Source organism: Sinocyclocheilus rhinocerous, unplaced genomic scaffold (genome assembly GCF_001515625.1).
Source record: "Sinocyclocheilus rhinocerous isolate Xijiao unplaced genomic scaffold, SAMN03320098_v1.1 scaffold515, whole genome shotgun sequence".
In the NCBI taxonomy this organism is placed as follows: Eukaryota; Metazoa; Chordata; class Actinopteri; order Cypriniformes; family Cyprinidae; genus Sinocyclocheilus; species Sinocyclocheilus rhinocerous.
In genome coordinates this window covers 794,749-808,595 of record NW_015660140.1, presented here as the reverse complement: position 1 = coordinate 808,595, position 13,847 = coordinate 794,749, and the positions used below count along the sequence as shown (strand labels likewise).

The following is a 13,847-nucleotide window of genomic DNA, read 5'->3' as shown; positions in this document are numbered from 1 at the left end:
TGGCTCGGGACCGGACACTCCCCAGACACCGGAAGACACCTTCCCTCCAACTTCCCTCCAGTGGTGTCTGGGAGGTCAGCGGGGCGATGGTAGTTGGCCCCGAGCCAGAACAGCTGATTAAGGACAGCGTCTTCTAATGCCGTCACCGCAGCGAGCTTACAGAACTCCCTGGCATACTAGTAGAAGGGGAGATCTTGGCGGGATATGGCGAGGAAACGAGCAGCGATCTCCATGCCGCGGGAAGGAAAAACCAGGAAACAAAAAAACTTTCAAAAAACGATGTGAACATTAGAAAGAACATTAAGGTAGTTCTTAAGGTAGTTGTTAAGTTTAGGGTATTGGGTAGGATTAGGGTGTCACGGCTGGTGGTAGTGTGACGAGCACGGAGCGAGGAACGAGGAGACCAGGAATACCAAACGAAGGAGTTTAATTATCTATTTCAGGGAATCACACATAGCACAAAGAGTTGACATTGACATACACGTGACATAGGGATGTAGAATATGGAATATGTTATATATGTTAATAAAAGACATGCTAATAAGCAACTAGTTAATAGTGAGAATTGGTTAAAGTGAGAAGTGGTCCCTATACTAAGGTGTTACCGAATGCTCTCTGAGCTATCTGAAACAAGAAGTAAATAGTAACTTTTATAAAACATTATGCTAAATGTTTCAGAATAAATTATATATATATATTTTTATTGATGATGTTGTTGATTTTTTTTATGTATTAATAACATTTGTATATTTGACGTTTTATTTATTAACATGGAACTTTATATTAAATATATTATTATTTTTACTATTTACCATTAACATCATTTTAAATTTATAATTATAATTATTATGACATTTATTTTATTTATCAACATATATGTATATGTAATTGATATGATATAAATTGTATATTATATTTTTGAATTATTAGTACTATGAACCATTATTATTTTATGTATTAGCATGTTTTTTTTAATTATATATATAATTTTTTTTTTGGCTAATGTTTTGATAGTGTTATTAAAGACCAGTGCCCATTGCATAAAATGGTTAGTCTTATCAGTCATCAACTATTTTATTTTTTGTATTTTTAGGTCTTACTTTTTAAAAATCGGTTACATCAAAACGTAAATTGGTCTAGATTGACTCTGAAAAATAAGACTCGTTACCCCTTGACTGCTAGTTGGTCAGACTAGTTCTTAAAACACAGTCTTAAAATAGAGGCTAAGCTCATGTAACTTGCCCCAGATAACATTTGTTCATAACTTAAAGAGAACCTTGCATGAAGAATGTTTCTTGAAAGATGGGAATGAACAGAAATACATATATTGTAACTAAAACATATTTAAACATGAAAAATGCCATGCAGAGGCTTCTGTGAACATTGAATCTGAATTTTGAATCATTTAAGTTTTGTACATGAATTTATTATGATAAACATGTTTTTTTTTTGTATTTTTATATCATATAGTGTAAGCATATTAGAAGTGAAGTGTTGATTTTTCTTTTTTCTGTTAATAATTTACATTTTACTACAGTACACTTCAGGAATGTGGGTGCTATGATCATGATTTCTAATTGCTTCTAAAAAACTGATTTTGTGACAACACAAAAATATACTGGCAACATGAAAAAGTAATTTGACCCATTTACAAAAGGGTCAATGACATCAGCATTTTTCATCTAGTCATTTTTCTTCTATAATATTAATATTTCTGAGTAAAACACAATATTCAACAATTATGAAAAACATTAAGACAGAAATGAAAACAGTCAAGATACGAAACAAGTTTTTAAAAATTATTTATTTATCTTTCAATACAACGAATCAAAACGTTTTTGTTATTATCATGCACGGATTAATTGTATATGATAAGACCAACAATGAGACTGTTAATAAAATAGGTTCAATAACAGGTCATTAAAAACAGTTTCAAGTTTAATTTAGTGCTGTCCCTTGTTTAGTGTTCCCTTTTACAATCCTTGCTCAGTGAAACAAAAGTTGTTATCTTTGAGGTCAAAGTCTCTAAATGTGATGGTACCACCTATACACAGACAACCGCACAACTTGCTTAATACAAAAATTATTAATACATACACACTTATATCAAACAAAAAGAGCTCGACATCTGATTTTGCATTGGAATCAGTCTCTAAAAATGACTCATTTACACAATGCTCAGTATTACATAATGTTGTGTAAAATACTGTCCACATATAGCCTACAGTACGTGTGCTGAAAATCAAATGTAGTGGGCTGTTCCAAGGCAAAGACATTTATGACAGCTATCTTCACGTATAGCTGATATATGGAGTTCCTGTTATATTGTTACCACAGGTACTGCTTTCAGGTATCTGTTTCCTCCTTAGAATTATACCTGTTCTGTAAGGCAATTATGCTATATTGTGACAAAAGGTACTGTGTCTATTTTTCATCTTATTTTGCTATTTTCTATTTGGTGGGAATGGTCAAAGCAACTATGATTTTTTTTGCACTTTGTTGAATTTGCAGTTTTGTGACAAGTGCAGGATTTCTTTAACATTTGCTAAATCATCAGGAGCTTGGTATGCTGATTTCAGAAGTGTAATGTTTCTGTTGTGGTGGTGCTGGCTCTAACAGAGATCATGTTTAAATTATGATCATATGCCATATGTCACTATTGCTAAATACTTAAATCGCTAACAAATGCTTCATTAGAGCAGCACACCTAACTGTATTCTTGAATGTAAATGTAATGTTTACATTTAAACGTATAAAATATATAAAGACCAAGATGATATCAGTGAGCGAGTTAAAGGAATATTGTCATTTCAATTCATCTTTTGCATAATCTGAACTGAGGGAGCAGAAAATATGCAGAATTTAAATTTAAACATGATGTCTGATTAAAATGAACTAAAATTCAAATGACTGTAATCTTTACTAGAAAAGGAAAACTATCAAGGCGACCTTACAATATTCTTAAAGAAAGTTTAAAAAGCATCAGTTTAGGTCTTACGGACAGAATTCATAGATGTAACAGTTTACACATTTCTGACATTCATCTTTGCTTTACTCTACAGGCAATAAAGGGCAGATGGATAAAAGCACGTTTAAAATATTTCTTGCTCTAACATGTATCTCTATTACTTCAACACTGATTTTGGCATACAAGAGTAGTTATACTCTTTACCAATATATGACTGCTTCCTATAATACACAAAAAATCCCAGACGCTTCAAATTCGACAATGCCCATCAAAGACTCAGAGCATGCCTTCTGTAATACATGTAAAATCACAGACCCTTTAAATTCGATAACACTCATCAAAGACTCAGAGCATTTCATGGTGTCTGCGTTTATCGACCACAGACTGGATGGGGTCATTCGAGTCATCAGCATAATCAACAGAAACAGTCTTCAGCCACTTTACTGTGTTCACTGCAGCGCTGAACAAGTCTGCAAAACAGTTCACACTGAGGTCCAGATACACGACGACCATTTTGGCTTCCCATTTCACATCTCAGATGTGATTTGTAAAGGCAGGCACATGCAAAATGCAACACACGTCCTTATATCAACTAAAGATTCAGATAACAGTGCTACAGAGTATCTGCCAATAAAAAATCGTGTCAGAATGAACACTTTTAAGTATAACTTTACCGTTTGCATCTCCAACCTTTTTGGTGACTACAACAATGTACTGCAGTTTGTTCAAACAATGGAAATGTACAAGCTTCTGGGTGTACAGCATGTGGTCATCTATAAAACTAGTTGTGGACCAGACTTGGAAAAGCTCTTAAAACATTATGAAACAGAGGGGATACTGGAGATCGTTCCATGGCCTATCGACCAGTTTCTGAACCCTGCATCAGGCTGGAACTTCCAGGAGCACAAGGGTGACGTCCATTATTATGGTCAGTTAGTAACACTCAACGAGTGCATTTACAGGCACATGTACCAGTCAAAGTATGTTCTCCTGAATGACATTGATGAAATCATCATGCCTTATAAACACACCAGTTTACCATCTCTAATGGAGGACCTCCAGTCTGCTTATCCCAGAATAAGTGTATTCCTTTTTGAGAGCCACGTTTTTCCCACAACACAGTTTGAGGAGAGTGGGAAGTTCAAACGAGCAGAATGGAATAATATTCCTGGTGTTAATATCATGGAGCACATTTACAGAGAACCTAATCGAAAGAACATTTACAATCCCACAAAGATGATTGTCAACCCAAGGAAGGTGCAGCAAACCTCAGTACATACCTCATTGCAAAACTATGGATATATTCACCGTGTAGCATTTCATGTGTCTAGGATGGTGCATGTGAGAGAACCAGTGCAGGTGAATCTTACTAAAAAGCAACTGTTTGTGGACAAAAGAATGTGGGACTTTGAGCAAAAACTGATACCGAATGTTGACCGGACTTTGAAGCTTTCAGGTTTGTTAAGGCCTCACTGATGACATGATTTTATTATAATTATGCAGATGTGAGAAATCTAACATCTGAAAAATAAAGAATGCCTTTTGAGAAATAAAATCTTAGCCAAAATGATTGCTAAACTGATTTAGACCAAGGTAAAGTTAAAAAGGTCGAGCATTTTGCACAAAAAATACTGTACTGTACAGCTAATGTCTCGAGTCTCTGGCCCGATTTCATTTGTACTCCGCAAATTAACTTCCGGTTTTAACTCAGCCTTTCCTTCTGGAGTTGTTCCCAGGAAAGTTACATTTATTTTGTATTTTATCTACTTGATATTATTTTGTTAATTATAAAATTGTTTTAATACTTTTTTCATTACATTTAATATGAGCACTATTTACATTACAGACATGGTTGTAGGTTGACCACATGTGTTTAAAAGTGTTTTTATTTTATTCATGTTGAGTTTAAAAATCACACAATGCAAACTTCAAATTACTCTACATCAGAAAAAAATGTACACTATAATCTGTGCACATAACAGGCATAAAGTTTACATAATGATGTTCACAATAGATATGTGACTCTGTAGGTTTTAAGAATTCAATATTGTTAACGTGTAGATTTGAAGGAGCATGTGCTAAATAAACAGATCCCACTCTCTTTTCCTCCTCGTCATCATCCTCTTCTTGGCAGGTTTAAATCTGCACCATTAGTGTAGTCTGAATAAATGACAGTCACATATTGCATGTTACATAAAAGTAGCAGTCACAAGTAGCAATTTGCACAGTGCTTAGATGATCTATGAACACACCAACTGTCTCTCAATATGGAATAATTTACTACAGTGCAAATGTAATCCGGTTCTGATCTACCAAAGCAGCACAACTATAAGCCAGCCCCTTATAATAATCCAAATCTCAAGTAATCACATTACATGTGTTAAGCCTTGGCATTAACTTTTCTTATGCCCTGTCTTACAAAAGCCATGACTGTCTTTTTTCAGGCATTTTAATAACTTAGCATCTTGACAGGACAAAATGCCGTTTCTCTTCAGCTGTATATTTGCTTTGGTCTTAGTTTAGCAATTTTGGATCTGATAACTTGCCATAACAGCTGGAAGATATTGCTCCACCATAAAAAAGTTAATCTGTTACTAATAGGAAGTGCTTGTGTTCCCAAACTGCTATCATCATATAGATAATACAGTGCATCCGGAAAGTATTAACAGCGCTTCACTTTTTCCACATTTTGTTATGTTACAGCCTTATTCCAAAATGGATTAAATTCATAATTTTCCTCAAAATTCTACAAACAATACCCCATAATGACAACGTGAAAGAAGTTTGTTTAAAATCTTTGCAACTTTATTAAAAATAAAAAACAAATAAAATCACATGTACATAAGTCAACTCAAAACACTCAAAACTGAGCTCAGGTGCATCCTGTTTCCACTGATCATCCTTGGGATGTTTCTACAACTTGATTGGAGTCCATCTGTGGTAAATTCAGTTGATTGGACATGATTAGGAAAGGTCCCACAGTTAACAGTGCATATCAGAGCAAAAACCAAGCCCTGAGGTCAAAGGAACTGCCTGTAGAGCTCAGAGACAGGATTGTGTCAAGACACAGATCTGGAGAAGAGTTCGGAAAAAATTCTGCTGCATTGAAGGTTCACAGTAGCATGTAGCCTCCATTATCCATAATGTAAGAAGTTTGGAACAACTAGGACTCCTCCTAGAGCTGACCTCCTGGCCAAACTCAGTAGCCCCTCACTGCAGAACACAAGATCCGGGAGGGTGTGATTGATCCACATCTAGAGGGTGGAGATTGGTAGGTTTTAGGGGTGGAGATGGGTGGGTTTAGGGCTCAGGGGGTGGAGACGGGTAGGTTTAGGTATGTAATGTCGGAGGAGTTGGATCTGGATCCAACCACGCCCCCTGGATCTTGTGTTCTGCAGTGAGGACCATCTCGCCCAAACTGAGCAATTGATGGAGAAAGGCCTTGGTTAGACTGGTGACCAAGAAGCTGATGGTCACTCTAGTTGAGCTCCATGATCATATATGCAGATGGGAGAACGTACAGAAGGACAAACATCACTGTAGCACTAGTCAACCCAACCAGACCGAACTCAATGCTCTCCTCAGTGAAGACTCATGAAAACCCACTTGGAATTTGCAAGAAAGCACCTAAAGAACTCTCAGACTGTGAGAAACAAGATTCTCTGGTCTGATGAACCTCAATTCCAAGCATCATGTCTGGAGGAAACCAGGCACTGCTCATCACCTGCATGGCCAAAACCATCCCTACAGTGAAGCATGGTGGGAGCATCATGCTGTGGGGATGTTTTTCAGCGGCAGGAACTGGGAGACTAGTCAGGATCGAGGAAAAGATGAATGCAGCAATGTGCAGCGACATCCATGATGAAAACCCACTCCAGAGCACTCTGGACCTCAGACTGGGGAAAAGGTTCATCTTCCAACAGGACAACGACCTTAAGCACACAGCCAAGATAACAAAGGAGTGGCTACGGGACAACTGTGAATGTCCTTGAGTGGCCCAGACTTGAACCCGAATGAACATCTCTGGAAAAATCTGAAAATGGCTGTGCACCGATGCTTCCCATCCAACCTGAAGGAGCTTGAGAGGTTCTGCAAAGAAGAATGGGAGAAACTGCCCAAAAATAGGTGTGCCAAGCTTGTAGAATTATACTCAAAAAGACTTGAGGCTGCATTGGTGCCAAAGGTGTTTCAACAAAGTTTTGAGCAAAGGCTGTGAATACTTATGTACATGTGATTTTTTTTATTTTTATAAATAAGATTTTAAACAAACTTCTTTCACTTTGTCAAATGGGGTGTTTATGAATTTATTAATTTAATCAATTTTAGAATAAGGCTGTAACAACAAAATGTGGAAAAAAATGAAGCGCTGTGAATATTTTCCAGATGCACTGTATACAGGAAAAATATTGTGAGCTTAAACCATTTTTACTTGAAGGTTAAGTTCACCCTAAAATAACTCCGTTATCAATTACTCACCCTGTCATTCCAGACTCATAGTAAGTTTTTCTTGATGCACAAATTATGAAAGACAGTTTGAGCTTCCGTTTACCAAATTTGAAGTGCTCACATGGAAAAGGTAATGCAAATTTTTCTGCTAGGATATTATCCTTTAGGTTTACAAACAGTTAACAATAAAACAACTAAATGCAATACTTCATTCTAAACAGGTAAAACACCTGAGAAAATAAATACAAACAATTGCTGTCCATTAGGATCTATTTTTACAGACTTTTGTCAATTATAAATTGTCTTCAGAAGACTTGGATTAAATTGCTCGATTCATAGTTTTGACTGCTTTTATTGTCCTCATTTGTAAGTCGCTTTGGATAAAAGCGTCTGCTAAATGACTAAATAAATAAATTAATTAAAATATAGATTACTTCAGTAGATGTATTTTTGAACTCTTTGAAGCATTAGAGTTTTGGTGGAATGGACCGAAATCTCTCAGGTTTCTTTAAAAATATCTTCTGTGTATTTTAAAGATGAACAAGCGACATGAGTGTGAGTAATTGATGATAGAATTTTCATTTTTGAGTGAACAATCCCTTTACGTTGTCTTCTATAGGCAACGAGAAAGGATATAAGATATGACTTCTTAAAAAAGGGGGGTTGGGGTTGTATAGTGACAATTAGGGGTAAGCCGTGTCGTGTCACATTGATTCACTGGGAATAATGCAGTGAACATTTTACATGTAATTGTTTGAAAGCACACATTTTTAAACGTCAGTGGAGAAAATCTGCCAACTAAAGGTCATTTTGAACACAATTCTCTAATGTGGCATTAGTACAACCAGTCAAATTAAATTTACTTATTGGTGCGTTCTTCAAGTCATTGTTATTTAGCACCATTACAGTGCAATATTTATGATGATGGAGAATGTGACCCATGGTAATAAGATGAATATAACTCTAGCTGAATTTTATTCTTTAATAAAGCAGTCCATTTCTGCTTCACTGCAATTTAGATGGGTGACATCATCACTGATGTACATGGAAGCAACGGTCCTATTTCACGACAAGAGCAAAAGAAAGACATTCACACATAGGTTTTTGCATATAGCTTTGCATAATGCACCATTATGCTTGAACTTCACTCCCTACAGAAACTAAATTCATGCTCTGCAATGATAGAGAAATGAAGGTAAATAGAGAAGGAGAGAGAGGGGAGGAGAGAGAGCTACTTCAATAATTTTATTATGCCCTCAAGTTGCAAAGGATATGTCAGTGAGCATCCACAGCATAGTGAGTGTGCAAATGTGCATTTTGCCTGCAGGGCCAACACTTTTGCAGTTCTTTTAAGGATGATGTGTACATTTATTAGCAGCTGTGCACATGAAGCATTTTTATCTGAAATGTGGGGGGACATATGATAAAACATCAGTCTCACCCCTGAATATTAATTACATAATATAACATTTGCTCGGTAGTTCTGAATAGCAAGTAAGTGAGGATTATATATAAGGGTAACAGATTAGCAATTAGACATTTAAACAAATACCAATGCAACTGATTGCCAAAGACTTCTGAATTGTCTTAAATCTGTACTTACATTTACATTTACATTTAAGCATTTAGCAGATGCTTTTATCCAAAATGACTTACAAATGATGGCAATACAAGCAGTCAAAACAACGAAAGAGCATATATATAAGAGTATATATATCTGTGTGTGTGTGTGTGTGTGTGTGTGTGTGTACCTACTTAACCATATTTTGGGGGCAAATTTGTACCCAAAAGTGAGCTAAACCTGACAAAATCTCCAAAAACCTCCCTTTGGGGACGTCCTCATTTGTAAAACTGGTATAAAAATAAAGTAAACAAAGTTTTTTTTTAAATTGTAAAAATGCAGAAACTTTCCTGTAAGGGGTAGGTTTAGGTGTAGGGTTGGTGTAGGGTAATAGAATATACAGTTTGTACAGTATAAAAACCATTACGCGTATGGAATGTCTCCATGTGTGTGTGTGTGTTGTGACAAGTCCCGGTTAGTCTAACGCAGTATGTAGCAAGGTTTTTTAAATAATAAATAAAAAGAATAAAAATTACATAGAAAAGAGATAGAATAGATAGAGCTAGTGTTAGAGGGTCAAGTTATTATTATTTTTATAATAATTAAAAAGAAAACAAGTAGATAGAATAGAAAAAGAATAGAGAACGCTAGTGTTGGAGGGTCAAGTGTTTTTTTATAAATAAAAAGAAAACAAGTAGATACAATAGAAATAGAATAGAGAGTTGTAGTGATAGAGGGTCAAGTTTATTTGGAAGATATGTGTCTTTAGACATTTCTCGAAGATGGCTGAGATGAGTTGGGTAAGTCATTCCACCAGCAGGGAACAGTTAAGGTAAAAGTCCATGAAAGTGTTTTTGTGTTTTTTTGGGATAGCAATACAAAGCGCTGTTCACTTGCAAAACACAAGCTTCTAGAGGGCACATAAGTCTGAAGTATTGAATTAAGGTAAAGGGGTGCAGAGCCAGTGGTTGTTTTGTAGGCAAACATCAATGCCTTGAATTTTATGCGAGCAGCTATTGGTAGCCAGTGCAAGTTGATGAACAGAGATGTGACATGCGGTCTTTTTGGCTTGTTAACGACTACTCTTGCTACCGTATTCTGGATTAATTGCAGAGGTTTGATAGAACTGGCTGGAAGACCTGCCAAGAGAGCATTGCAGTAGTCCAGCCTGGATAAAACAAGAGCTTGAACAAGGAGTTGTGTTGCATGTTCCGAAAGAAAGGGTCTGATCTTCCTAATGTTGTGTAAAGCAAATCTGCAGGACCGGGCAATTTTAGCGATATGGTCTGTGAAATTCAGCTGATCGTCAATCACAAATCCAAGGTTCCTGGCTGTCCTGGAAAGAGTTATTGTTGATGCACCTAGTTGGATGGAGAAATTGTGATGACGTTATGGGTTTGCTGAAACCACAAGCAGTTCTGTCTTGGCAAGGTTGAGTTGAAGGTTCTTCATCCAGCAAGAAATGACTGTTAGACATGCTGAGATGCAAGTAGCTATCATTGGATCATCAGGATGGAAAGAGAGGTAGAGTTGAGTGTCATCAGCATAGCAGTGATATGAAAAGCCATGTTTCTGAATGACAGAACCTAGTGATGCCATGTAGATAGAGAAGAGAAGTGGTCTAAGAACTGAGCCCTGAGGCACCCCAGTAGCTAGATGTTGTGACTTGGACTTCTCACCCCTTCGGGATACCTTGAAAGACCTATCTGAGAGGTGAGACTTGAACTATAATACTATAGATAGATAGATAGATAGTTTAAAATATGAACTCTATCGGGGAATGAACTTGTAGAACATGTCTACTGTAGGGGAATGAACTTGTAGAACATGTAGAAGACTAATGGTTGCTACACCCCTGATTTCTTCCCACAAAACAGAAAATTATACCATCAAAATGGCCTGCCGACCCTAGAAATTAAAATAAACTTAAAATGCTAAAAATACATAAAATTAAGAAATTAAAGTTATTTTTTCCCCTTTACTAACTATTGTTTTTGTTTGTTTCCCAGTTTCTGTTTATTAAAAAAATTAAAGCAAGTAGCTATAAAAGGTGGGGTCTTTGAAAATTGTGTTGAATAATGGTTAGCTTTCGAGTCAATAAGGTTGAGGACAACTGCTCTTCATGCAATGGCCTTATCTCTATATGTTAAGGGGAGGATCTGCAGGTACTAGTATAACATTAACATTGCTTTAAAGGAGGTTGGGTTTAAAGACCAAGTCTGCAATACGACTTTTAAAAGGTTTAATTCATAGTCCAGATGAATGGAAAGGGTAAACAGAAACAAAAATTGATCTGCCTTCTAATTAAAATCGACCTCATCACCTCCCACTTCCTGGAGCACACTGTTAGTTTTCTTGTCATTTATGAGGCTCCGAATTGAGCAAGACTATTGGCTTTTGGGGATTTACAATAATTACTGGGCTGCTTTCAGACTTGCTGTTATGAGTTTAAAACAACGATTCTTTTAATTGGAAATTTGTTAAAGAGAAATACATGAGAATAGACACCACTGATGAGAAACCACAGAACTCAAATGGTTTTGTGATGTGTACAGCAGTCAACAAAGGTTGTGACCTTTGAGCAATGTAATTATGAGCTCACAGCTCACTGCAGTGAGTGACAGTCCTCTTATGGTGCTCAGTTTCCTACTTTCAAAGGAGACAGTGCCTGTGAGACAACAGCACAGATGGGGCCTATGTGCTACCAGCATTGTTTTTACATCAGGGTCTAATAAAGCCTTGCATGCTGATGTAAAACACAGTGTCATACACTCTTAGCTTCTTTTTACCACTCAAAGTTATGCATAACATCATAGTATCTCCCTTGCTAGAGGCTTATTCTGATTGCATGAACAGTATGACAGTTGTGTGCATAATGGCTCTCTGTAGCAGAGTAGTCCAGACACTGAATGGAAGAGATGTCTCTGCTTGATTGCATTACATGATTTGTGCTTAGACATATAAAGAGCCTTTCACCAAAAAAGAGACAGCTTTAGTTCAATATCAATGAACAAATGTCACAGACCACTAAAAATAATTATACGCCACAGCCCAATCAATGCTTTGATTATGAGTATATTGTATAAAGGTAAACAAATGATCTGCAGTTGCTGAGTAGAAGCTTTGTTTAAAAAATGGGGGGAAATTATAAAAATGGCTTTGAAAGCAAGAATGCCTTTTAATAAATGTAGCTATATCATGCCTTTGACAGCAGTAATGTACTAACAGCTACTCTGTTGTACTGTATTCACCAACAAAAGCAGAGCTCCCCCTTCTTTGTGGAGTCTGACGTTTATGACACAATAAATTATATAAATAGCCAAGAACTACCAAACTGAACAGAACCTCCTTCAAGCACATGAATCGCATGTTCTTCACTAAAACAGCCTGTGAATTAATTCTGTTGGCTTACATTTATGTTAAAATATGAAGTTAAGAATGCAAATTAATCATCTGGTGTTTATTAATACAGCATGAGCCGAGTCATGCAGTAATGTAGCCTATTACACAGCAGAACTCATTGCCCTAAAACAGATCATAAATGGTGCTCAAAAATATTGCCGCCTTGCGCCACACTGTGGTCATACTGAGTTACAGCTTCTCTTGCACTTGCATTTTGTACATTACAATGCTATAATTGTAACTTAAATCTGCATGTATCAAAATGGAACTGGAGTTTTCTTTTTACCGTGAACCGGTAAAAAGTTTTGAATCAATGACTTCGACAGCTTTAACCTAAAATCTTTGGATTTGTAATTTCGTTCTAATTTCATTAGAGCATTTTCCTGGCGAGATTGCGCTAATCATGAGTCACGTTCGAAGTTGTCACAAAATGCCGATAAAAACTTGTGACAGACAGCATATTTTATATAAAACCTTAACACCGACGCTGCTTCTGAATCAGCTGTGAACGCTTGCTGCGTGACTCCAGCGGCAAAATTTATATCAACTGCAAAGCGTCCAATGTGCAACAATATGACAGACGTCACTGTATAGAAGAAGGGCATGTAACTCGTGCACTAAAGTGTTTTGAAGGCCTAGGATAATTTTCGGTGTTCCTTTTGGTCATTTTGGTCTTTCATTACATGGAAAAGAGCGACCAGAGAATTCTCTAAAAATTGAATTTAGAAATCAGAAAGTCATGAAAGAAACAATGAGGGTGAGTAAATGTTGACCATTTTAATTTGTGGGTGAACTATTAGTTGTGCCATATGTTTTTACGTAGCTTGACAACCATAAACAGCTTGCAGGTAGACTAGCCAAATGCAGCTGTTCACAAGGGGTAAGAGGGTAAATGATGTTGTTGCAAAGTGTGAGAATTGTGGTGTGTTCATGCCGTGTCATAAATATGAAAACAAAAAACGCAGGACCGTTTCAACTCACCGAATCATTCAGACAAACTACTGAATCAACTCACTGCATTATTTCCATGTCAATGAAGTTCTGGATGGGCAGGCGAAATACTGAAACATCTTTAGCTAACTTCAATAGGCATTGGGGCTGTTTGACAATAGGGTCAATATCACTGTAGGGTGCCTTTTGCTGTCCTGTACATAAATAACTAATTTGCCATGATAACTTAACTATGAAAGGGTGTGCTAAAAACTAAAATGGATGGGGGGAGGGGGTATATCAATGTGATTGAGAATGTAATTATATTATTTATTATATAATTTTTTTCGAAGTTGAATAAATGTTTCATTGTCATATTTTGTCATGCTTTGTGTGTTCTGCTTTATGTGTCCACCCCGTCATGTGCTGGTCCACCCTGTCGTCTTGATATTTTAAAATAAATTTTTTAAATAATAATTAAATCATATCTATATAAGCCAGTGTGTTCAATAGCTGGGTGTGGGGGCAATAACATGCAAA

The 13,847-nt window shown here is 36.5% G+C and overlaps 1 protein-coding gene across 1 annotated transcript; it reads left to right on the top strand.

Moving 5' to 3' along the window:
• The first annotated feature begins 3,229 nt into the window (after positions 1–3,229).
• On the top strand, positions 3,230–4,444 carry LOC107724868 (glycosyltransferase family 92 protein C33H5.2-like). Its single transcript, XM_016533947.1, has one exon. The coding sequence runs from the start codon at positions 3,230–3,232 to the stop codon at positions 4,442–4,444; it is 1,215 nt and encodes a 404-aa protein (XP_016389433.1).
• Positions 4,445–13,847: the final 9,403 nt, after the last annotated feature.

Excerpts from the sequence above, each read along its gene's own strand:
- LOC107724868 (XM_016533947.1), top strand. The coding sequence starts at position 3,230 with ATGCCCATCAAAGACTCAGAGCATGCCTTCTGTAATACATGTAAAATC.